At 44.6% G+C, this 26,137-nt stretch overlaps 1 protein-coding gene across 4 annotated transcripts in view; it reads right to left on the reverse strand.

Annotated features, from left to right (window-relative positions):
* PIR (pirin) overlaps positions 1-24,074 on the reverse strand; it is a 107,953-nt gene extending 83,879 nt beyond the window's left edge. Inside the window, exons 1-3 of one of the 4 annotated variants that reach the window (XM_057310226.1) lie at positions 23,866-24,074; positions 22,359-22,537; positions 10,555-10,647 (exon numbers count right to left, since the gene is read on the reverse strand). In XM_057310226.1, the coding sequence (XP_057166209.1) occupies positions 10,555-10,647; positions 22,359-22,517 (252 nt within the window). In that variant the 5' untranslated portion in view covers positions 22,518-22,537; positions 23,866-24,074. The remainder of the gene's footprint in view (positions 1-10,554; positions 10,648-22,358; positions 22,538-23,865) is intronic. The other 3 variants (XM_026478091.4, XM_026478092.4, XM_026478090.4) reach the window with 3 other exon arrangements.
* Between the last annotated feature and the right edge of the window lie 2,063 nt (positions 24,075-26,137).

Consider the following 26,137-nt stretch of genomic DNA (forward strand, 5'->3'; position numbering starts at 1 on the left):
TTTCACTTAGCATTATCTCCTCCAGTGCCGTCCATGTTGCAGCAAATGTTGAGAACTCGTTCTTTCTGATAGGTGAGTAATATTCCATTGTATATACGGACCACAACTTCTTAATCCAGTCATCTGTTGAAGGACATCTCGGTTCCTTCCACGATTTGGCTATTGTGGACAATGCTGCTATGAACATTGGGGTGCATATGGCCCTTCTCTTCACTATGTCTGTATCTTTGGGGTAAATAATACCCAGTAGTGCAATGGCTGGGTCATAGGGTAGCTCAATTTTTAACTTTTTAAGGGACCTCCACAGTTTTCCAGAGTGGCTGTACCAACTTGCATTCCCGCCAACAATGTAGGAGGGATCCCCTTTCTCCACATCCTCTCCAGCAATTGTTGTTTCTTGCCTTGTCAATTTTTGCCATTCTAACTGGCATAAGGTGGTATCTCAGTGTGGTTTTGATTTGAATTTCCCTGATGGCTAATGATTTTGAACATTTTTTCATGTGTCTGTTAGCCATTTGTATGTCATCATTGGAAAAGTGTTCATATCTTCTGCCCATTTTATGATTTGTTTATGTGTTTCTCACGTATTGAGTTTGAGAAGTTCTTTGTAGATCTTGGATACCAGTCTTTTATCTGTAGCATCATTTGCGAATATATTCTCCCATTCCGTGGGCTGCCTCTTAGTTTTTTTGACTGTTTCCTTGGCTGTGCAGAAGCTTTTTATCTTGATGAAGTCTCACAAGTTCCTTTTATCTTTTGTTTCTCTTGCCTTTGGAGATGTGTCATGAAAAAGGTTGCTTTGGCCGATGTCGTAGAGGTTGCTGCCTATGTTCTCCTCTAGGATTTTGATGGATTCCTGTCTCACATCGAGGTCTTTCATCCATTTGGAGTTTATCTTTGTGTATGGTGTGAGAGAGTGGTTAAGTTTCATTCTTTTGCGTGTAGCTGTCCAATTTTCCCAGCACCATTTATGGAAGAGACTGTCTTTTTTCCAGTGGATGTTTTTTCCTGCTTTGTCAAAGATTAGGTGCCCAAGGAGCCGAGGGTCCATTTCTGGGTTCTCTATTCTGTTCCATTGGTCTATGTGTCTGTTTTTGTGCCAGTACCATGCTGTCTTTGTGATCACAGCTTCTTGACGTAGGCGGGGTTTGAGCGTCTGCTGTGGGAACTGGCCTCTCCTCACTAGATGGCAGTAGCTCCCTCCAGTTGGTATAACCAGAAATGTCTCCAGAAATTGCCCCGTTGACCTCATGGAGGCAAAGTCCCCCTTGCTTGAGAAGCACTGACATAGTCTGAAATCCTGACTTTTAGACTCGAGATGGCGCTAATTTCGAAGGACAGCATTAACCTGGCAGTTTCAGGATAGAAAACGTTGGCCACTCGTTTGTAACTGGAGGTCAAGCTCTGCTGTGAAGGCCTTCCCCAGTAACGGCCCAACCTACAGCTTTAGATCCCACCCCACCCTGCACATCCAATTTTTAAAAAATGTATCCCACAGACCTTTTATTTTATTTATTTACTTTTTAAAGTAAGCTCCATCTAGGCCAAACGTGGGGCTTGAACTCACGACGCTGAGGTCAAGAGTCACATGATCTCCTAAGCCAGCCAGGCGTCCCCCCTACACATCCAATTTTTAAGTCTGACTACCTTACTCACCATTTCTAGTGTATCTCTGTACCATGCCCTCTACCGTTGTCTCCACTGTCCAGAGAATTATATCTAACTTATTCCTTACCGCTGTACTAAATGGCCAATTTCCCCCTGAAACTCTCCCAGACCTTTCTGTGAGAAATGCTAGCTTCTCCCTCAGAATGTGAAACTTCATCAACGGGACATCTCTTGCTCCTCCTTAATTGTTTTCTGACGGTCTTACAAACTAGAAGTCCTCTGCCCCTCCCCTTCGGAACTCACATTCACATGTGTATGCACCCCTGCAAACAAGGACACACACGGCTTTAATTTCCTTTTGGCCAGGGAAGCGTTAAAGAAGAGAAAGTTACGCTTTTTAATTTGAGGCACCCCTTTACATTTCGTGGGACCCTCTAATGGCACAGGAATGTCTCCTAAAGGAAGCTGCCCCTGGGTCACCCTCCCCATTATACACCGGCATACAGTATTAGCTTAACTGGTTGACCGGCTGATTTTCTGTGGAGAGGGCAGACCCGAGTTGGAGGCCTTGGCACGAGTTCCTGGAGAGCCAGTGGGCATCAGGGACTTCACCGGCCGTGAGAGCCCTGGTGACCTTCAAATACGGTACGTGAAGAGGGAATTCTGAAAAGAGTGATATTTAAGTAACCAATACACATGGCTCAAAATTGCAAAGGTACCACAAGAAAAAGAGGGTTAGAGTGAAAATTAACTCTTTCTCTCCCTCATCACTAACGTTCCCTGGAAGGCACAGGACTGGTCTCCTGGGTGTCCTCTCAGAGATAATTTAGGCATACCCAGGAGTCAAGGTCTAAGTGGGAATACCCCAAATGTCTATCAACAGATGACGGAATAAACAGAATGTGGCAGATCCATACGATGGATAATTATTCAGCCATAAAAAGGAATTCAGTTCTCACACATTACAACATGGATGAGCCTGGAACACATTTGCCAAGTGCAAGAAACCAGACACAAGACTCCACGTATCATATGATTCCTTTTTATGAAATGTTCAGAATAGGCAAACCCATAGAGACAGAAATCATGGTTGCCAGAGGCTGGGGGAAGTAGAGATGGGGAGTGACTATCAGTGAGTACGGGCTTTCTTTTAGGGTTGATGAAAATGTTCTGGAATCAGTGGTGATAGTCACACAATATTGTGAAAATACTAAAAACCGCTAAATATTTCCAAAAAGCCTTGTGAACATAGATCTGTATCTGTCATTAAGCGTTTATTTTCTAAGTGCCATCGTTTGGACTTTAACGTGAATTTTGGAATTTTATTTTCTTTGCATTAATGTAGCATAGAGAAGTAAACACTTATTAAAATAGCCCAGCTTTCCCATAATACAAATGATAATAAACCATTAAAAAAAATAAAGGTAGGGATCCCTAGGTGGCACAGCTGGAGTCAGTTAAGCATCCGACTCTTGATTTCGGCTCAGGTCATGATCTCAGGGTCGTGAGATCGAGCCTGGAGTCGGGCTCTATGCTCAGCTCAAAAGGAGTCTGCTTGACATTCTCTCTCTGCCCCTCCCCTTTCCCCACCCCCCTCAAGCGCACTCTCGAGGACACCCTCCCCTCTCAAATAAATCTTTAAACAAATACTATACAAAAATTAAAAAGAATAAAGATATAGTTATGTGTTTTTTATATAAATCCTACACAATGCCACAATAATTCTGTCACTTTCCAACTATCATGGAGATTATGCTGTATCAGAACACATCAAGCTGTGGCATTCTGCTTAATGGCCGTGTCGTATGTCATGTACGTCATTGTATGGACACGTGTGTTTAGTTCTCACCTGGGGCCATTTGGTAGCCCCTCCCCCAAAGCAGGCAGTGGGCAATATCTGGAGATACTTGCTGTCACCACTGGAAGGGGGGAGCTACTGGCCTCTAGTGAGTAGAGCCCGGGGAAGCTGCTCAACGCCGTACAAGGTACAGGTCGGCCCCCACAGCAGAGTTATCCTCTCAAAATGTTACTAGTGCCCAGGTTGAGAAGCCTTGATTTAAACAGCCCTTGATCAAGGAAAATGTAAATTATTTACAATATTTGCTCTAATAAATGATGTTGAATATGTCATCTTCCAGATACAGAACGTCCTGATATGTAATTTCCAGATATATAATGATTCCCCTATTCTTTTGGATACTTACTTTGTTCCCCTTTTTTCCAACTTTTCAAAATTGGAATAGGCATTTGTACAGTAAGCCTTTGTTCTTACTTTGGGTTTTTTTTTCCCAGAAAATTATTTAGACTTCTAGAAGTAGGATTACTGGGCTAAAGGGGAATAACTTTTTCCTCTGAGATATACGGGGCTCCCGTTGCTCCTATGAAGGGCTATTTCCCCCATTCTATCTGGTTCTTGCTTCCTTGCAGGAAAGTGAGTGATTTTTGCAGAGTGATTTTATACCCAGCCACTTACTAAAAGGTTTTGGTTGATACTCTTAGCACGGCGGTGAGGGTGGCTTTCGCTGCCTTCCTATAATCTGTTGAGCCTCAACTCCAAATCATGCCGAACACACACGGAAGCGAAAACCTACATGCGTGCACTTTAAGCAAGCCTTCTGGACAAGTCCCGTGCCCTCCGTCCTCCTTCAGTCACATCACCACCCAAAGCTGGATGCTTTTATTACCGTATTACCTACAAATGAATAATTTTTCCTCCTCTTCTCTGATAGCTGTGACTCTAATTAGTAGCTTTGAAGCTTCCAGAGCCATGTTAAATCGTAATGGTGCTGGTAGACATTCTTGTCTTTTTTTTCCCCCCTCAAATTAACAGGATTAGGTCTAGTCTCTCAGTGTTAGACACGACAAGGGAAGTTCACTGGGGAGTCGTCACCTTCCCCCCCCCCCAGCTTGGATTCAACAGTGGTATGGCTTGGTGTGGAGCGTACACAGCAAGCTAGAAAAAACAGGCTGTGTGGGAGATGGGAGGTTTGAATCCAGTCGTAAGTTTGAGGTGTGAATCACCAGCACCCTGCCCTTCCGCCCCAGGATAGCGTCCGGGCATTGCATGCAAACGCTGCTGGCTGCCAGCCAGCAAATAGGACTGTGGCTTTTCCGACGGGCACACCCTTGCGAACAAGACGGATCTGTTCTCCTGAGCAAAATCAAAAGGCCTGCTGAGGCTTGTAGTGAAAAACTTGAAAAAACGCTTCTAAGCCCAGCTAAGAACATAAGCGACGAGGTCAGCCTTAAGTCTCCCTGAAGTAGGATGACTTTACTCCCAAATGTTTGGAAATGTCCTTACGTGGGAGTGACCAACTAGGCCGCCTCCCCCGGGACTGAGGGGTTCCCAGGAGCATGGGACTTTTAGGGCTGGAACCAGGAGAGTCCCGAGGCTGTACTTTCAAGGATGATTTTGAAAGGCACAAAACACGTTTCGTGTGGGCACAGGTGAAAAGTTCATCGACGGTGCGCTGAACTTGAAGTGCTTCTTTTTCGAGCTCAGCTAAACTGGGGCAGGGCATGGGTTTTCCAGATCATGCTGTTTCTGATTGTTCATGGCTGCCCTAAGCAAATCGAGGTAGTGTGCCTGACCAGAAATAGGTAACTACAAAATTAATCCACCCTTTACCACTCAGGCCTCTTGAAAACAGGGCTCCCCAGAGTCCTAACTCCCAGCAGGAAATACTGAATGCATTTTTCCCCTTTGTCTTGTGACCTCCAGCTGCGCCACCTTTTCCAGCACATTCCTTCCTCCTCAATTGTCAGGCAAGTTTTTAGCAGAGAAGATATAGTTATCCACACCATTAAGTTAAAAAAAAAAAAAAAGATTACCCTTTAACTCAGTAAAATCAGGTCCTCGCTCTGATCACAAAGAATTGCGGTATTTCTGATTTTGAACATCACTCGAGGATGTTGATGAAATGCAGATTATGCATCCACGTATCAGAGGGGGAGTCTGAGGTCCCCATTTCACAGTTCACATTTGAGGTAATAAGAATTTTGTAGAATAATATTCTCCGCATTTCTTTGATCACATATCACTATTAGTTTTTAAAAAATGTGAGCATGCACTCATAACGTATATATCTGTTTACATTTTATATTCATGTGTTAGGACAGCAGGATTGCACTTTTATTTTAAAAAATTAATGTCCGTCAGCACAGCACTGACTCACGTAGCACCCGGCCTTTTTTTGAGGACCACTGATCCTGTAAATGCACCCATTATGTTAACATTCAGTGAATGCTTGTATTTCTCCAGGCACGAGACAGTCCCTTTGATTCAAGAAGCCTATTCTATATTTTATAAATGTAGTCTATATTATTAGAAAGTTCTTGAGGCACCTGGGTGGCTCAGTCAGTGAAGCATCTGCCTTCAGCTCAGGTCATGATCTCAGGGTCCTGGGATTGAGCCCCACGTCAGCTCCCTGCTCAGCCAAGAGTCTGCTTCTCCCTCTCACTCTCCCTCTGTGCTTGCTCTCTCGCTCTCAAATAAATAAATAAAATCTTAAAAAAAAAAAAGAAAGAAAGAAAGTTCCTCCTTCTATTGGTTTATATCCAAAGGTCTACCTCTGGGGGCGTGCAAACCCCGCCTAATTCCTCTTAATGCTACAGCAACTCCTATCACTGAGAAGGGCCTGATTTCCTTAATACAGAAGAAGCTTCTATTACACAGTAAGAATACCAGCAACCCAAAAGAAAAAATAGGCCGAGGATAAAAATATGTAAGGTAAACAAATGTTTAAAAATGAAAAGATACTCAACATGGCTCAGATAAGAGAAATGCAAATTAAAACTATGATGAGGTATTCTTCTTCACGTATCAAAATGGCAAAGATACAGAAAAGTTGGACAAATGTATGATGTTGGTGATGCTGAGGGATTAGGCACCCTCACACATTGCTGTGGTAATGTCAATGGGCACAACCTTCCTGGCAGGTGCCTAATGAAGCCATTAAAGATGAGTTTTTTGAATACTGGGAAAATGCTAACAGTGTAATGTTAAATGAAAAAAAAAAAAGGCAGAAAACATACAGCACGATACCAGAAAAAAAAGTACTGAAAGAAAATTCATCAAAACAATAATGACACCTGTTTCTGAACAGCAGGACAACATAACAAGTGATTCTGGCTCTGTTGTTTGGATTTTTTTTTAAAGATTTTATTTATTTATTTGACAGAGATAGAGACAGCCAGCGAGAGAGGGAACACAAGCAGGGGGAGTGGGAGAGGAAGAGGCAGGCTCCCAGCGGAGGAGCCTGATGTGGGGCTCGATCCCAGAACGCCGGGATCACGCCCTGAGCCGAAGGCAGACACTTAACCACTGTGCCACCCAGGCGCCCCTGGATTTTTTTAGATTTTTATTTATTCATTTGAGAGAGAGAGTGAGTGTGTCAGAGAGAGAGAGAGCACAAGCTGGGGGGAAGAGGCAGAGGGAGAGGGAGAAGCATGCTCCCCACTGTGCCGGGAGCCCAGTGTGGGGCTCGATCCCAGGACCCTGAAATCAAGACCTGAGCCGAACGGAGACGCTTCACTGACGGAGACACCCAGGTGTCCCCGAGCTCCGTTCTTTATACTAATCAGCCTTTTCAAACTTGATACCAAGTCTGTAGAAAATGAGCCCGGAGAGGCTAATGAGAGCCTACAAGGGGGCCTGGTTTTGAACTGCAGACTTTTAACATTCGCATTAAGAGGCAGAGGAGCCCTCGGCTTACCTACATGCCTGGGAAAAACGGATACATTTGATTCTGGTTATTCCCGGTAGGTATTTCTCTAAAGTTGCCATGGTTATCAGATTCGTGAACACGGAACCAAAGCTCTTGGGGAAATACAGGGTCTGATCCCTTGGAGCCTCTAACCACAACATTTTCATCAACCAATCAATATATAACCTTGTTTTATGTGTGTTTCTGTTTAAAGACACCTCATTTTATGTATGTGTGTGTGTGTATATATATATATTCGCTCTATTGAATATATATATTGTATATATATTCACTGTATTCATTCATTCGCTATATATATATATATATATATATATATATACACACACACACATATACACATATTCATTAACATTGAGCTCAGCAAGCAGCCCTCTACCTCAACCCTGAACAAACTATCTAACACACCTCCTCTCTCCAAAAGGCACGTCACAGACTTCTTGCTCTTAGGACGCTAGACAGAACTTCAGCACTATGCTTGGGGACTATTTTAAGCAGTGAAATCACCAACAAAAAACACAAAAGTGTGGACAATGTAGCATTAAGTAGACGGCAAGGACGCCTGTTTACGGTCGGCGAGCTGAAACGAGAAGGCAGCGTGGCCTCGTTCGTCCCCAGCTGGGAACGCGCTCACTGGCCTGCTCTGCGCTCGCCCACGAATGACAGCATCACACCGCAGGGACTGCATCGGGGGTTCCAAATAAATTTTAGCTAGGAGATGAATTCACGAATACAGAATCCACAAATGATGAGTACTGACTGTAATTGTAACTTCGGTTTTAAGGAAAATTCTTACTCAAAAGTCAGGGGCCAAACACCAGTATGCTACAGCTGAACTCCTTCAGTTTTAAGTTGAGCACCTTACAATTTACAGATTGCAATTTATAAAGGCAATTAAGTTTCCTTTCCATAATGGGAAAGAAAGCAATGTATGTCATTGCTTGTTTGATTTAATATATTCATCGTCTTTAGGAGAAACTTTCTTATCCAATTAAATTCAGTCGGCAGCTACTGAGTATCTCCACCTGCAGAACATGTGGGATTATCTCAGCTGAAGCAATTTACAGTCCTCATGACCATGGGAGGGGAGGTGGAGGCAATTCCTAACCCTACTACATGACAGACAGAATATGATCGAGGCCACCACGCACATCTAATGGGCACGAGACTAGTAAAAATAGAATGCTATGGGGACCCAACGAAGGAGAAAGTGCACCCTCTTGAGATTGTCTTATGAAACCTGATGGAGACAGTGACATCGGAAAAGACCTTGAGGGATTAGTACAATGGTAACTGGAGCTGTGGGAGGAAGCGGTGAGAATGTCCCGATACCAGAAGCAGGGGAGCACAGCGGGGAGACATGTTCTGGGAACCGAGTCAGAATCCAGCCCGGGTGAACGGAATGGTTTCCATAATTGCTGTAAGGCAAGACACAATGCCCCCAAAGTGCTAACAGAGAACAGAACTGGAGGCCAATGGCTAAGTGAGGAAGGGAGACCGGTCCAACTACCTTGATCCTTTCATATTATTTCCAGAAACTTCTTGGTTTACTCAACCTTTACACAGCAGTGGTTAACTCTTTACTGGTCCATCTTTCACCTCCTTAACCGGATTGTGAACTGGAAGCAAGCAGGGGCCAAGCCTCCTTCTTCCTTAGCTCCCTCCCGCCCCAACACACAAACACACACACCCAACGTACAAAAGATCGCCTGACACCAATATCTTCATGTCGCCAGTCTTTAGTAAATATTTACTCATTCAATAATTGGCCTGACAAACAAACTGAGCCCTGGTCTGTCTCTTAATACAGGTTCTTCCCACGGAGCAGATGGCTACATTTTCTCGTTAACCGTCCCTGCGTTTTCCCAGAATATAGGTACATGTGGACAATAAGAATCCTTTGAAGAGCCACAATATTGCATTATACATTTTTATCTCCTTATCTAAAACTGAAAGTAAGTGTTCAGCACAATCTCTACAAATCTTACAGTTAAATTTGTAAATGTATTGGTATGACCTTAAAAATCCTAATTTTTAGGCTATGTTCTATTTCAGCCCTTGAGTCTATAATTCCTTAGAACTGACTTCAAATACTAATAGTGTTCTTAGATTGTCTTTGGAGTTTAAAATATTACATGAGATTAAACATTTCTGAATATTCTTGAAGAAAAACTAGTTTTCTACCTAAAATTATTTAAATCACATCTTAAATTGTTTCTTCTCTCACAGATTATTTTAATTATATAAATATTTAAAGAATATAAATATTTAAATATTTATATAATTAATTTAAATATTTATATAAATATATAATAAAGAATTATAAGTATTTAATTATATAAATATTTAAAGAATTTAAATATATAAATTATATAAATATTTAAAGATTATATAAATTATATAAATATTTAATTTAAAAATATTTTTTTTAGTTTTTTTTTTTTTTTTAGAGAGAGGTAGCGGAGGGGGAGAGGGAGAAAGAGAATCCCAAGCAGATTCCATGCCCAGCGCATGAGCCCCACACGGGTCTCAATCCCACAACCTCAAGATCATGACATGAGCAAAAATCAAGAGTCCAACGCCCAACCGGCAGAGCCACCCAGGTGCCCCAGAAGCCAATTCTTGTTCATTATTAACTGCTCAAATGAAAATGTCTCCAGTGGCACAAACTCAAAGGTTATTAAAAACAGTAAATATTTAAATTTGAATATACTTCAAGTAAAGTATGTGGCTTGCCGTAGTAGCCAGTCTATAGCTAAGAACTTATAAATTAATTTATTATTCATTGTTTCTAACTTTGAATTTTCTATTAGAAATGATTACTACAGACACCTCAGTCGGAAGAGTATGTGACTCCTGATCTCCAGGTCATGAATTTAAGTCCCACATTGGGTGTAGAGATTACTTAAATAGATAAACATTTTAAAAAAGAAGTGACTATTAGATTTTGGGGCGCCTCGGTGGTGCAGTCAGCTGAGTGTCCGACTCTTGGTTTCGGCTCAGGTTGTGATCTCAGGGTTGTGAGATCGAGCCCCGAGACAGATCTGTGCTCAGCTCCGGGTCTCGTGAAGACTCTCTCCCTCTGCCCCTCCCCCAACTTGTGCACGTGAGCGCTCTCTCTCAAGTAAATAAAAAAATCTTTAAAAGAAGAAATGATTACTAGATTTAATAACAGAGGCAAATTCAAAAATACTCACTTTTGCAGGCAAATTATTTTACTTACTGTCTCAAAACCTCGATGTGGGTGATCAGGAAATCCGCCTGGTCTACCTCCTTTAAATTCGTCAAACAGTAAAAATGGATCCAGATTTTTTAACTGAAATAAAAATTAAATCCAGCAGATTAGACACGCCTTTTTTTTTATTTATGATTTTTTATTATGTTAGTCACCATACAGTACATCCCCGGTTTCCGATGTAAACCTCGATGATTCATTAGTTGCGTATAACACCCAGTGCACCATGCAATACGTGCCCTCCTTACTACCCATCACTGGTCTATCCCATTCCCCCACCCCCCTCCCCTCTGAGGCCCTCAGTTTGTTTCTCATAGTCCATAGTCTCTCATGCTTTATTCCCCCTTCTGATTACCCCCCCTTTCTTTATCCCTTTCTTCCCCTACCGATCTTCCTAGTTCTTATGTTCCATAGATGAGAGAAATCATATGATAGTTGTCTTTCTCTGCTTGACTTATTTCACTTAGCATTATCTCCTCCAGTGCCGTCCATGTTGCAGCAAATGTTGAGAATTCGTTCTTTCTGATAGCTGAGTAATATTCCATTGTATATATGGACCACAACTTCTTAATCCAGTCATCTGTTGAAGGGCATCTCGGCTCCTTCCACGATTTAGCTATTGTGGACATTGCTGCTATGAACATTGGGGTGCATATGGCCCTTCTCTTCATTACGTCTGTATCTTTGGGGTAAACACCCAGTAGTGCAATGGCTGGATCATAGGGTAGCTCAATTTTTAACTTTTTAAGGGACCTCCACACTGTTTTCCAGAGTGGTTGTACCAACTTACATTCCCACCAACAATGTAGGAGGGATCCCCTTTCTCCACATCCTCTCCAGCAATTGTTGTTTCTTGCCTTGTCAATTTTTGCCATTCTAACTGGCGTAAGGTGGTATCTCAGTAGACACACCTTTTAAACCACACTAGTAGGGGCTATATTCAGGGACAGATCTAGCAAAACTCATTGAAAACGACATAGCTAATGAGAAACTTTTGCAATGGAAATTACTTTCAGGAAAGTACTACATACATATACACACACACACACGCACACACGGATTGACTAAGTTAAAGGGCTGATTTTATAAGTACAAAGAGAGGAAGAACATTTCATGATCATCTAAGATCTAAATGGTTAAGCACAAACAAAATACTGTCTATCCTAAACAGATGCAAAAAACCGGTGATTGCATTATCATAAATGCTCTGGAGGACGACAATTTAACACATATGAGGGTGGGGCAGGATCAGGGAAGGGACGATCAGGGAGGTGACACATGAGCTGGTTTCCGAGGTACCTGTAGGAGTTAATCAAGCAGAAGGGGAGGAAAAGAGCAGAGAAACAGCTTGGTAAGCTTGAAGAACTGCGAGGAGACCACTCTATCCGGGCAAAGATACACATGAAATTATGATGAGAGATGGGCTGAGGATAGAGGCTAAATCTTAAAGGAGTTGGGGTTTTATCCTGAAGGAGATGGGTTTTAATCAGAGATTGAGAAGATCAGATTTAGAAAGATCACTCTAGCATTCAAGTGGAAGATGGCTGGGAGAAGGAAGAGACAGGAGACAAAGAGCAGTCGGAAGGCACTTTCCCTAATCCAGGCAAAAACAAAGGTCCACTTGGGCAATGGCAATAGGAATGGAGAATAAGAAACAGGAACAGCACTAGATGCCCTCCAGATTTCTAGCTATGGTGCCTGGGAAGATGGGAGAAGCATCCAGAAGCACAAGGAATATAACAGAAGCAGCAGCCCTGAAACAGCTATTTTAGGTAGTCATTTTAGGTCATGCTGACTTTAAGATATCTACACAAATGTTATCTATATAAATAAAACTATGTATCATCAGTGTCCAGTATATTGTACAAAAGGTAGAAGGTAAATGAAGATAAACCCCGAGCACAAATGAAAGGCAGAAACAGATCAGGCAGTCATCAGCGTGTCTTCACAGCTCTCTAGGTTATTCTTGGCCATTTGTTATTCTATAATAATTTTTATTAAACTTAAAAGCTTACAGAAATAAAAATGTTGGACTTCTGATTGGAATTGCTTTGAGTTGATGGACCAACTGGGAAAGACTGACCTTTTTTTTCTTAGAGGGAGAGAGAGAGCGAGGGCACGTGCGCACATACACACACACACACACACACACACACACACACACACACACGAGAGCAGGGGGAGAGGGAGAGAATCTTAAGCAGGCTCAACACCCAGTGAGGAGCCCGACACGGGGCTCCATCCCATGACCCTGAGATCATGACCAGAGCTGAAATCAAGATTGCAACACTTAACTGACTGAGCCACCCAGGTGCCCCAAGGGAAGGCTGCTATTTATATAACATTGAGGTTTCCTATACATAAAACATTGTTATCTCCATCTATTTGGAGCTTTTATTTTTTTATTATTTTTTAAGATTTTTATTTACTTATTTGACAGAGACAGCAACAGCCAGCGAGAGAGGGAACACAGGCAGGGGGAGTGGGAGAGGAAGAGGCAGGCTCATAGCGGAAGAGCCTGATGTGGGGCTCGATCCCAGAACACTGGGATCACGCCCTAAGCCCAAGGCAGACGCTTAACGACTGCACCACCCAGGCGACCCCTATTTGGGGCTTTTAAAATGTCTTTCAATAGGATTTGTAATTTTCTCCACAAAGAAATATATTTTTTAAAAGTTTTTGTAGCTAACATTTTTAATGACTTTGTAAATAGGATTTTTAAATTATGTTTTTGAACAGTATGCTACTAGGGATTAAAAATGTGAATAGAAAGGTGATTTTTGAAAGTTGTTAAGTGCTTATTAATTTTAATAATTTATCCACTGCTTCTTTTGGGTTTTCTTTGCAGACATTCAGATCACCGGTGTATTTATCAATAAGCTTCTGCCCAGTAGTTCACAAATTACTTTTGCTTGCATTAGATTAAAGCTGTGGCAGGCTGCTGTTTTTCTGGGTTTTGCCAGGCTTGGCTGGCCTACCACATGGCTTCTCATTCTCGATCCCAAGCTGAAACAGTGGCCACTATCTAGGACATGCTGTTCTCATAACCGAGGACAGGAGCAAATGGAAGCAAATAGGGCACAATCACATTAACACGTCCCATTGGTCACAGCACATGCACGGCCAAGCCCAAGGCAGGAGGAGGGCACTTAAACCCTGCCTATGGGACTCACAGGTAACGTACCTAAAAGTGGGGGGAGTGTATAATCCCACGGATGGTGGGCAGTGAATATTTGGGAACAATATTCAATATTCCAACCAACACCCATCAGCAAATAACGGGTTTTTCCCCTTCATTTTCAATCCTTACACATTCTGTTTCTTTTTCTTGTCTTTTTGCAAGCTACCGTGTCTACAACAATGCTGCATAGAAATGACAGTAATAGATTTCCTTGTTTTCTCGCTGATTTTATATAGATTACTTTTTCAACATTCATCAGCACACAGGCTGTTTGATGCAGGTTTTCTGCAGATTACCTTCATAAGATGAAAGAATCCCCCTTCCATTTCTAGTTTACTCATTTTTTGAATATACACAGATAATGAATTTTATTGAAAGCTTTTCCTGCAGTATTGAGATACTTTTTTTCTCCTATAATCTCTTAATGTTGGTAAATTACATAACTAGATTATCCAACATTAAACCAAATTTGCTAAGTTTCGACAATCCAAACTTTGTGGTGATACACTATCTTTTTTATATTCTGTGGTATCTGGGTGATTAATATGTTGCTTACGATTCTTGCAAAAATGTGTATAAAAGCGATGTAATGATCCTTTTACTTGCTGTCCTCATCTGGTCTTGACTGCAAGGCAATGTCGTTTCATGAAGTGATGGAAGGACTCCCTGGAGCTTCATCTCCTGGACACTTTGCATGGTACTGGAGTTATCTGTATCTTAAATATTGGGTGAAATTTGTAGAATCATCTGGACCTGTTGTCTTTGTAACAGGCTTTTAAAATACTGATTCCATTGCCCTAATGGCTATGAAACTATTCAGACTTTCTTCTTTCTTTCTCACTGTTTCTGGACTCTAAGACTTTCTCCAGCTTCCTGGCAGCAGAGCTAATTACATCTTTCAGTTACACGTTTGTTTCAGGGTATCTACTGGGTCACGCTGCTAGAAACGAGAGTAGATCCTCTCTTTGTCCATCTCTGGTTTCAACTCTCTTATTCACTTTCCGTGGGAAAACACGCACACACACACACACACTCCAGACACCGTGCACACACATAAACCCAACAAGCTACTGCCAGTTTTTCACATAACCAAGTCTCAGTTCCCTCACTTTAAAATGTGGGCTGACACCCGTAAAAAGCTGGACCACTTTGAAGCCCATCTCAGTCCAGTGTTTCATGCAGTGAAATGTAAAAACGTAACTGAAAAGCAAAACATTTACTGAATTCTCCCCCAAATGCGCAAGAGGGCACTTCAACCCGAAGGTCCATTTCAAACCACCCTCGCCGCTCTCCAGCATGTCCCCAACATTTCCCTCTCCTCTCACTCAACTCCTCACACCCTCACACGCTCACACCCTCGGGGGACCGCGTGCTCCTTTTCTCCTCCTCCCCTCTCACCTTCTGAATGGAAGGAACTCTCTGCCCCCTCCGGTGAAAATCAATCCTGGATCTTTTCAATCCTACCCTGTCACTCGTAACTCCATTTCAGCTCACTGAAAGCCCATGAATGGAACTGGGGCTGGGAGGAGGAGGAGGGTGAAAATTCTCCTCTCATATTATTTGTTTTTCCTCTCATCGGATAATACGTAGCTTGAAGGACTGGAAACAATGACTGCAGAGCAGCTAGGCCAATGCCTGGAGCGCTGTAGGTTCGACACAGATGGGTGGGATCTGCTACGGTGCTGCCATGAATCTCTGAGCCACAGCTTCCCCACATGCAGAAGAAAGGCTTCAGATGGCTTAAGGTGGCCTTTTAGTTCTACACTATTAGGGTTCTATGATATTAAAATGTGGGTAAAGAGGAAATGAATATGTATTGCTTCTTGGTATCGGTTTGGTGTCCAAGAGCTAGGTGATGGGGATGGAGAGGTACAAACTTCCCATTACAAAATAAGTAAGTCATGGGAATGGAAAGGACAGCCTAGGGGACACAGTCGCTAACACTGTAACAACGCGGTCTGCTGACAGATGGCGACCAGGCTTGCGGTGGCGAGCTGTTCGTAATGTACATAGATATCAAATCACTATGTGGCACACCTGAAACTAACAGACCACCCAGTATACTTCACTAGGAAAGTAAAAATACTGTAACACACCCACAAAAGAGAAAACTGTAAAAAAAAAAAAATGGAAAGAGTTTCATATGAGCAAATACGTCCTGCCGTTAAAGAAATCATGAAAAGCAGAGGTTCCTTCTTTCCAGGCCCACCCTCATTACCATCCACCACTCACAGGACAATAGTCATCGCTTGGCAAGGACTGTTCGTTCTGTATCGATCGCACATTCGAACCTTCTGGTCGCTAATCCATGACACAGGGACACACACAGGAAGAAAGGCAGCACAAGGAAAAGCCTGCAGAAGCTGGGGGCTGGTTGAGGAGAGCCAGAAGGATGAAGTGTTTATGGCCAAGAGATGGGGCGCAGGTGTGACACTCTTCCTCCAACAAGCAAGAGTATCTTGCATCAGACTCCTGTACTAAAGTGTGATTTGCAGGGCTGGGTATTTCGCCTTATTAAAGTTCCTAACATTCTAGGGGTGCCTGGGTGACTCAGTCGGTTAAGCATCTGTTTTGGTTAGGGTCATGATCCCCGGGGCCCAGGATCGAGCCCTGTGTCAGGCTTCCTGCTCAGTAGGGAGCCTGCTTTTCCCTCTCCCTCTGCAGCTCCCTCTGCTGCTTCCCCTGCTTGTGCTCTGTCAAACAAACAAACTCTTTTTAAAAAATAAATCAAGTTCCTAACATTCAGTAAACATTTAGCAAGTATTCAAGGGCATGGCAAGGGCATGCCTTGTGATCTGTAGGCAGGATCTGATTGATACGAGAACTCGGATTTTCTACATTTTGACTTGGTCACCAACTCATCCACATCTTTCTCTCTCTACATATTAAACTGATGATCTCTTCAAAGTTTTTGAACCAGAGAATTTCCTTTCCTTCACACACTTCCAAATCCTTTAGCTGCCAAATTCAGGTGGCAGCTTCCAAGCTATTTCTTTTGCTGTCTCGAGAAGGCCAGTCAAGACCTGCGGCCACGACCCCTCTAGTCTGTGTCTCTCCCTTAATAAAGGTCCAGCTGCCTGGCATTTGATTTAAATCAGGAAGCACTGGACGGAGCCACCGGGAATGTCCGTTCCTTGCGGATAGGGCCAACATCATGCTTTTTTATGATGCTCCACTGCCTCTAGAATGATTCTGTGTGCACAGAAGTTACTACAAACACCCCAAGTGGTCCTTGTGTTAGGTCCCTAGGCACCCTCGGAGCTGGGTGTGGTCACATGACTAAATCTGGCTAATGAGATACGTACAGGTTGCTGGGTGGGCCTTTTAGGGAAATCCTTTACATAAAAAAAATGGCTAGCTGGCACCTTGCTCTTTTCCCTCTTCCTCCTCTCTGCGCCCAAGGGCAAATGGTTGCTACTGGCCCAACAGCTGTCTTGGACAATAAGGTGATGCACTGAGAACATACCAAAAATGATGAACTAAGATAGAATGAGCAGGGGTCTCTGAAAAGTGGGGAGCCTTCAGGCCCACCCTAGACCTTGGGTTTTTCAAAAGAGAAACACAAATCCTTACATATGTAAATCATTGTTTTAGCGGCCGCTTTCTGTTACACAGCTGAAGCTCCCCATAACTGATCGAAGGGCAGTAATGCCTTGGCAGCAGCCTGGAACCAGCTGAGATCCCACCGTCCCAACACCCAACAAAACGTCAGCCTATCTCAAGGCAACATGGCAGCAGCAGAAGGGAAAGGCCCGTCGAAGACAGACGCCAGCAGCTCAGACTACCTCTTGGGCCTACTCAACTTCTAGACAGGGGCCCGATGGGAACGATGAAAAGGCAGAAGGAAAACGCCAGCACGAAGTCCAGACTGAGATCTAGATTCAGCCTTGAATGTTCCTGTACCCTGACTCAACATCCAGAGACCCTGACAAGGGACAGCGCCATGGACAGAGGCTGTATCAATCAGGACCAAGATTCGTCAAGGTTATCTGATGATATCAAGAGAATCATCTTTAAGTGTGTAATGGGATTGTAGTTTTATTTTTTAAAGTTTGTATCTTCTAGAGACACAAACTGAAGTATTTATAAGTAAAATGAAATGATTCGCCTTTAAAATACTTTGAGTGCAGGAATGAATGGGGGATGTAGAGGAAACAAGAATGTCCGTGAGTTGATCACTATGGAGGCTGGGGACATGGAGATTCATTACACTATTTTCTCTATTTTTCTGTTTGAAATTCTTCATGATAAAAAAAAAATATGTCTAAGAGTGGCCCCGGAAAATCGCGTTCCACTAAGGAGTGGCCGGTGGAAGGGGGAGCGGAGCACAGAGACGAGTACAAATGAGTCACGGGCTTCCCTCCTGTGGGAGGACAGTCGAACAAGCCGCTAACATCACGCCACGCAGTCATTCACATGCCAGCTTGGCTACCTCGGCCCGCCCAGAATCGTAAGGAAAGGTGTGAGCCAACCCCCCTCCATCTCTTCTTTATTGTTCATCACCAAAAGGCTCAGTGAAAGCTTTGTAAATACCTCTACTTCCTCATTTACAGCCACAGGGAACAGGTCACTGAGGGCCGCTCATTCCAAACACTGTTGTAAATTATACACTAAAATAGCTTTGGGCTCCAAAGTGTTGGAGGTATTTCTTCGGAGACAAAGCGCTGGTGCAAAAAGTTTGAAACGTACTGCCGTGAAACAACGTCAGTGCTTTCCTCCTCTGCTGACTGGACGCTGAGGGGTCTACCATCCTGACGAGCCGGTAGAGGGCAGAGCGCTGAAAAGTATGGTGACCACCTCAATGGTCAAAGCTAGGTCCACGAGTAAGACACTAATGGTATGCCGTACACAGGAACGCGTCCCAGCTATTTAAATGACGTTCATGAAGGGGACGCCTGGGTGGCTCAGTCGGTTAAGCATCGGACTCCTCATTTCAGCTCAGGTCGTGATCTCAGGGTTGTGAGATGGGAGCCCCGCGTCGGGCTCCGCACTGGGCGTGGAGCCTGCTTCAGATTCTCTCTCCACCACTGCCCTCCCCACCTCGCATGTGCACACACGCATGTGTGCTCTCTCTCTCAAAAAAAAATGTTCACAAAGAATTTATAATACCCTGGAAAGTGCTTATGTTATCCTGTTAAATGAAAAAATAAGGACACAAAATTGTTCATTTTGTATAATCCCCATGACGTAAAATATACAACTATATGGAGACAAAAGGGGACGCCCCCTATCTTAATCACGATTAAACCAGTGTGATGACGTTAGGAATGATTCCGATCCACGTATTTTTCCTTAGGGTAGAGGCATACACGGGAGACCCTCTGTCTTAGTAGAATGTGGGGGTCTTGAAAGCATAGGTTTTCAGCCAGGGACTCTTAACTGGGTACCATGGATAGAATTCAGGGCAGCTATTGGGGCGCCTGGGTGGCACAGCGGTTAGGCATCTGCCTTCGGCTCAGGGCATGATCCCGGCGTTGTGGGATCGAGCCCCACATCAGGCTCCTCTGCTATGAGCCTGCTTCTTCCTCTCCCACTCCCCCTGCTTGTGTTCCCTCTCTCGCTGGCTGTCTCTATCTCTGTCGAATGAATAAATAAATAAAATCTCAAAAAAAAAAAAGAATTCAGGGCAGCTATAAACTTGGCTGGGAAAAAATTTACATCTTTCTTTTCACTAACTTCTAACTGAAAATTCTCTTTCCTTCTGGATTTTTTTTTGTAGTAAAATGTACATAACAAAATTTACCATTTTGACTATTTTTAAGTATATGGTTCAGTGTCGTTAAGTACATTCACGATGGTGAGCGAGTCACCACCAGCCACCTCCAGCCTGAAATTTAATACTTTAATCATGAATGCAAAGAAGCCCAGTACATTACCAGTCCCTGTGACTCCATCACCACTACAAACCCAAGCAGTTTTCATACCGCACGACAGTTGTTGCAGGTATACTGAACTACCTTTTTAAAGATTTCTTTATTTATGGGCGGGAGGGGCAGAGGGAGAGAGAATCCTCAAGCAGACTCCACGCTGAGCACAGAGCCCAATGTGGGGCTCGATCTCAGGACCCTGAGATCACAACCTGAGCCGAAACCAAGAGTCAGATACTTAACGGACTGCGCCACCCAGGCACCCCGGTCTACCGAACTATTATTATTATTATTATTATTGTTCATGCTCCTCACGGCTTTGAAATTAGGTAGGTATATGAGCCACCAAGTCTTGTTACTTAATGCAAAATTACTAGATCACAAATTTGTTTTGTGATATTGTGCTAGCCATATTTCGATACGTTTTCCTTTGTAATCCTATGTATTTTATTTCATGCATTTAAAAAATATTATTCTGGGGCACCTGGGTGGCTCAGTCCATTAAGCGTCTGCCTTCGGCTCAGGTCATGATCTCATGTCCCTCTACCTCTGCTGCTCCCCCTGTTTGTGCTCTCTCACTCTCCCTCTCTGTCAAATAAATAAATAAGATCTTTAAAAAAAAATAAAAAATATTATTCTGAGAAGAAACGTGTTGGTTTCATCAGACCGCCAACGGGGTTCACAAGACAAAAAAAATTAAGAAACCCTCAGCGATGTGTTCTGACAGATGGAGTAATTGAAGTATTAGCTACCCTGGACATACAATAATGGCTTTACTAATGGGTGTCCGAATTCTTCGTATTGTGCTGCGGTGACGCGGCCTAGCAGAATATGATACCACGTCCATCTGCATCTCCCCAACACCCACTGTGCGTTTAGCCCGTAGAATAATCCCGTTTTCATGCATCCCTTTGGAAAACAATGACTGATGGACCCCAAAAGACATTCACAGCTGAAAAGGAAGCTAGTGGCAGAAAGAGTATAAGAATATCAGAGCAGATTTTAAGAAGACAAACAAACCAACCTCATTTTGAAAAGAGAATCCATTTCCCTAATACGCTTCTTCCTTTATTCAAAAATATTTTTTGGCGGGGAGAAGATGCTCAATGCCACTAATCATCAGGGAAATGCAAATCCAAACCACAGTGAGAGATCACCTCACACCTGTCAGAATGGCCAGCATCAAAAAGACAAGAAATAACAAGTATGGGGAAGGGTGTGGGAAAAGGGAACCCTTGTGCACTGTCAGTAGGAATGTAAATTGGTGCAGCCACTATGGAAAACAGTAGGAGGTTCCTCGAAAATATTAAAAATAGGACTACCGTATGATCCAGCGATCCCACTTCTGGGTGTTCACCCAAAGAAAACGAAAACACTGACTTGAAAATTGATCTGCACCCCCACGTTCATTGCAGCATTATTCACAAGAGCCAAGACATGGAAACCACCTAAACACCTACTGAATGGAAAAAGAAAATATGATATATGTGTGTGTACACACACACACACACACACACACACTGAGATATTTTTCAGCCATAAAAAAATGAGATCTTGTCATGCGCGATGTGGGTAGATCTTGAGGGCATTATGCTAAGTGAAACAGAGAAAGCCAAACACCATGTGAGCTAACTTACATGCGGAATCAAAAACTAAATAAATGAACCAAGCTCACAGACACAGAGAACAGCTTAATGGTTGTTGCCAGAGGCGAGGGGTGGGGGGGGGTGAAATAGGTTAAGGTGTTCAAAAAGTACACACTTCCACTTATAAGATAAATAAGTTATAAGATCGATAAGTCCTGGGGATGTCATGTACAGCACGGTGACTGTCATTAACATCACTGTATTGCATATTTGAAAGTTGCTAAGAGAGTAAATCTTAAAAGTTCTCATCACAAGCAAAGAAAGTTGTATAACTAGGTATGGCGACAGACGTTAACTAGACTGATTGTGGTGATTGTTTTGCAATATATACAAATACCAAATCATTATGTTGTCCACCTGAAACTAATACAATGTCATATGTCAGTTATACTTCGATCAAAAAATCTTTTGGGAATCTGGGATGGTGATGAGTGCTCTATTCCCTGGGCTATAACCACCATTTGATACCATTCTGTGCAAGTAAGATGTTCTTTTCTACAAGTCCCATGTCTTCTGCAATTTTCAAATACAACTGCTCTCTGAGAGAGGTTTACCTAACCTAAAATCACCTGGGAGAAGCCTTCAGGCACCCCCATCCCCACAGGAGGGCCACAGAGGCGGGTCTCAGTGGTTTGCCCATGAACCCAAATCCCTGGCAAGGCTGACTGGCCAAGGGGGAAGACGTGACCCAAACCGAGCCAACCAGATGCTCTCCCCTGGGAATCTGGAAGTGGGACCTGAAGTGACTCCCTGGTGCTTTGAACCGCGGGCGAGTCAACTTGGGGCTATAAGGTGGGCGTGTTTGGCGACGTGCACGCTCAGGCTGGTAGATCAACCCAGGACAGGACAAGGGAATGCGCAGAGGGGTGCAGATGCTTCAGCTGTCCCTTCTGCACCGGGCCTTTGTACCCATGTTAGAGAAACCCCCTTCGGGCTAGGGCTGGTCCACTGGGGACCCTAACTGCTGAGTTTAGAGTTGGCCCCAATGGCACCCCCCTAAGGCAGCTCATGATTGCCCCGGGCCCTCTCTTCCCAAGCCTCAGTGTCCCACCAGTGCCTTCTGCAGGAAAGCACGCAACGGCCCCCCAGGCAGCATACCTCGGGTCTGCCAATGCTTCTGCGGACTCTCGCTCCAACCCCTTCCGACTGCTCCCGGCTCAGCACTGACAGGGTGACCTTCTTGGAGGACGCCATGTCGAAGTCGAAAAGAGTGTTCCGACGCTGAGCAGCAGAGGAGCAACAAAAGAGCAAAACCATAAGGCGGACACATCCAAAGACTATGAAATAAAGGAAATTAAATTCAGACCTGCCCAAAATATTAACGGCTACAATATATTGACTGCTTAGTCTGTACAAGACCTGGGTTAGGAAATTTAAAATAATGCCGGTGAACATGTACGAGTACTAATGTATTAGTACCACTAATTATTTGCAATCTCATGCAACCCTACAGCCATCTTTTACAAGGTTTAGCAATAACAGCTCTGCTGGGCACTTACTAACCTCTAAGGAGCACTTTATCTGCTTTTTTTCTTTTTTAAGGAGGCTCCACGCCCCATGTGGGGCTCGAACTCACGACCTCAGGTCAAGAGTCGCTTGCTCTACTGACTGGGCCAGCCAGGAGCTCCTTTATGTCATTGAAGGCTCTCAACCTCCCCAACCCCACATTGCCCCCACAAGGTAGGTGCTGCCGTGCAGCTGAGAGAGATTTACGTGGTGACTAAAGGAACACGAAGGAAATCCATGAGGTCTGTGACTCTCACCAGAACATGTCGAAGATCTGGGCCCTGAAAGGATCTTCGAGGGTCACCAAATTCAAAGATCCATCTATCCCTAAAGTTCAGGGCCAACTTTAGCGCCAAGAAATCTCTGAGCTTTGTCAGGAAGTCTTCAAGAGCGCAGGAAACTGAAGGAGGAGGTGCCCTTGAAAAGGCATCCTGTATTTGAGGGCCAGTCTATACCCGGCCTTTATTATTCAAAAGAGTTTTCTCTTTGTGGGCCTGAGTTCTACTGAACGGAGTATCCCAGAACAAACATAATCCATCTCTTTTCCACTTCAAATGCTGCAGACGATACCACCAAATCTCTAAAACTCTTCTTCAAGCGAAATACAACCCATTCTTTCAAAGATTCCTACTGAAATCGGGAGAGATGCTCTAGCAAGAAGCGTAGACCCTAGAGCCTGAGAGCCTGGGTTTGCATCCCAGCGTCACCAGGTGCCAGCTGTGTGACCTGAGGCCACTTGCTAAGCCTCTCTGTTCTTCATTTTTCCCATCTGTGAAATAGGGGTACTAAGACCGCCTACCTCAAAGGAGTGTGGTCAGCCCTATAAGAACTTCAGCTGCTGTTATTCAGAGCACTCTACCCGGCAACACCCGGCCCGCCCGTCAAAATGTGTCCTCCCCAGGCAGGCAATCAATCAATATTATTGGGTGCTGGTCAGTGAGGCTCAGAAATGAGTTTAATCCTCAAGGCGGCACAGAACCGTCATCACCTACCTACAAGCAACTAGGAAGGCTTTTACCCCCTACGTGCGCCGCTTCTAGGTCCTTCCAGGCTCCCGCCCGTAAATTCCATGCACTCGAACAACTGACGAGGTGCTTACCTAATCGCAGTGCTTTGCAGACAGGAAAGCCGCCTACCACTTTCGCCCAGTGTCAGAGTCCTATTGAAGCATCTCCCGTCTCCTCCAAGGAGCCTCCCCCGGGAGTCGACGGCGGGCTGGGGAAGGCGGGGTCCCGCGCCGGGAGCCCAGCACCCCCGCGGGCGTGTGGTCCCCACGCGGCGGCGGCGGCGGCGGCGGCGGCTGGGGCGCGGGCACTGAGCGCAGGGCGGGGAGGGCGCTGAGCCAGCCGCCTCACCGTGACTCAGCGTTTCGCCGCCCGCGGCCGCCGCCGGACCCGAGGCGGGAGCCTGCGGATCTCGCGGGCCCCGGGCGGGGGGTGGGAAACGCTCCATTATTTCCGGGCCGCGGGGCTCCTCTCGCACCGCCCTCCACCCCTCCCCTGTCTGCTCTGCTGCCCAGCGACCTCTGTGCCCCTCCCGCCCGGGAGACATGAGACCCCAGAGTCTGGGGGCTCCCTGAGCCGGGCAGGTGCTCCGATCCGGCCAATGCGGGTTCCAATTGTGCCTCCATCACTTAGCTGCGCGAGCTGGGGCAGGTGGCTCAGCCTCTCTGTGCCTGCAGTTCTTCCGCTGTGAAATGGGGATAATAGAACCCACCTGGTAGGGTTGTAGTGAGAATTCAGTGAGCTTGGTTTGCCCTCAGTACTACACGATTGTTTGTAGCATAAATAAGTTGCCGGCTGTTGGGCACTAGAGCAAGAGGGGCTGGGGGGTGGGGAGGAAGATGGGAGTAGCAGAGCCAAGACTTTTTTGCTCCTGCCTGAAAGAGACACACTCTAGTGGGGAGACAGTTGCTTAAGAGCTTGGTTGTTGGGGAGCGCGGTGGGCAGGCACTGGCGAGTTTTCCCAGACCAGTGCGCCCTTGCGGGAGCCAGCAAACCGATCTAGTTCATTGCTGGAATGCTTAACCAGGGGTAGAGGCGTGGCTGCCGGTTTGTGTCCTTTAAACATCAGGAAGCTCACTGTGTGATTTTTGAGAAAGGAAAGTAAGTGGCACTTCGAAAACAGGGGCCAGAAAACTCTAGTGGGCCAGACGTTTTCAACTTTGCAGGCCGCAGACGATCTCTGTGAAGACCGCTCCAGGTGGCCTTTGTAGCAACAAACCAGCCACGGACAGCATTAAAATAAATGGGTGTGGCTGTTTCAATAAAACTTTCATTATGGTTACTGTTGGGGAGGAAGGATTTCCTCTGCCCTCCAAGATCCTTCTAGCTGGACTAAGAGTCAAGTTGACCTGAGACAGATGAACATGAGAAAATCAAATTTAATGTCATTAAGTATGGGGAATCCACACGGCCTGAAATTCCAAAGACGCTGAGGCACCAGGAGGCTTATCTGGCCTTGTGAGCTCAGGGGAGGGGGCGGGGTGTGGGAAAACAAAGGGAAGGAAGACCATTTGCAGGAAGGTGAGAGATGTTTGGAAAACAAAGTTTGCCCTGCTGTGCACCCAAGTTTCTTAAGTAAAATGGAACCTCTGTTAAGAGGTCTCTTCTTGGTACAGGCTCTCCTTTCCAATGTAAATGTAGGCGGTTGTGGGAGAGGTAAAGCTCTTTTCCTGAATCTGCTGGGTTTTGATCTCATTTTACTCAAAATAGTCTTCCTGCGGAAGTGGCCATTCTGGGGGAACACCTGGGTGGAACAGTCAGTTAAGCATCTGCCTTTGGCTCAGGTCATGATCCCGGGGTCCTGAAATTGAGCCCCACGTTGGGCTCCCTGCTCAGTGGGGACTCTGCTTCTCCCTCTCCCTCTGCCCCTCCGCCTGCTCGCGTGTTTTTTTTCACTCTCAAATAAATAAAATCTTTTTAAAGTGGCCTATCTCGAGGTGACGTGCCCTTGTCTCTACAATACTGAAATTTGAATTTCATATAATTTTCTCTTGTTATGAAGTGTTATTCTTTAGATTTTTTTTAGATTTCAACCGCTTAAAAATGTAAAAACTGCTTTCAGCTCACAGACTGTAAAAACTAGGTAATGGGCCAGGCTTGCCTGCAGGCCTAGTTGCAGACCCCTGCTCTGAAAGAAGAGGGGAGTAGAGGAACAAGGACTTTTCTCCTGGACGCTCTATAGGTCAGTGGGACTCAAATCCTTCCTCTCTACCTTACTGCGATTCAAGGCTAATTGAGATAATACACATGAATATTAAAAGTGCTATGAAATAATACAGTATTGTTACTCATCATCGTTATGCTGACTCCTGAAACTGTCTCCAAATAAAATAGAAATATGGACTCCCTGTCTGGCTCTTTGCAGTC

Source organism: Ursus arctos, chromosome X (assembly GCF_023065955.2).
Source record: "Ursus arctos isolate Adak ecotype North America chromosome X, UrsArc2.0, whole genome shotgun sequence".
Taxonomy (NCBI): domain Eukaryota; kingdom Metazoa; phylum Chordata; class Mammalia; order Carnivora; family Ursidae; genus Ursus; species Ursus arctos.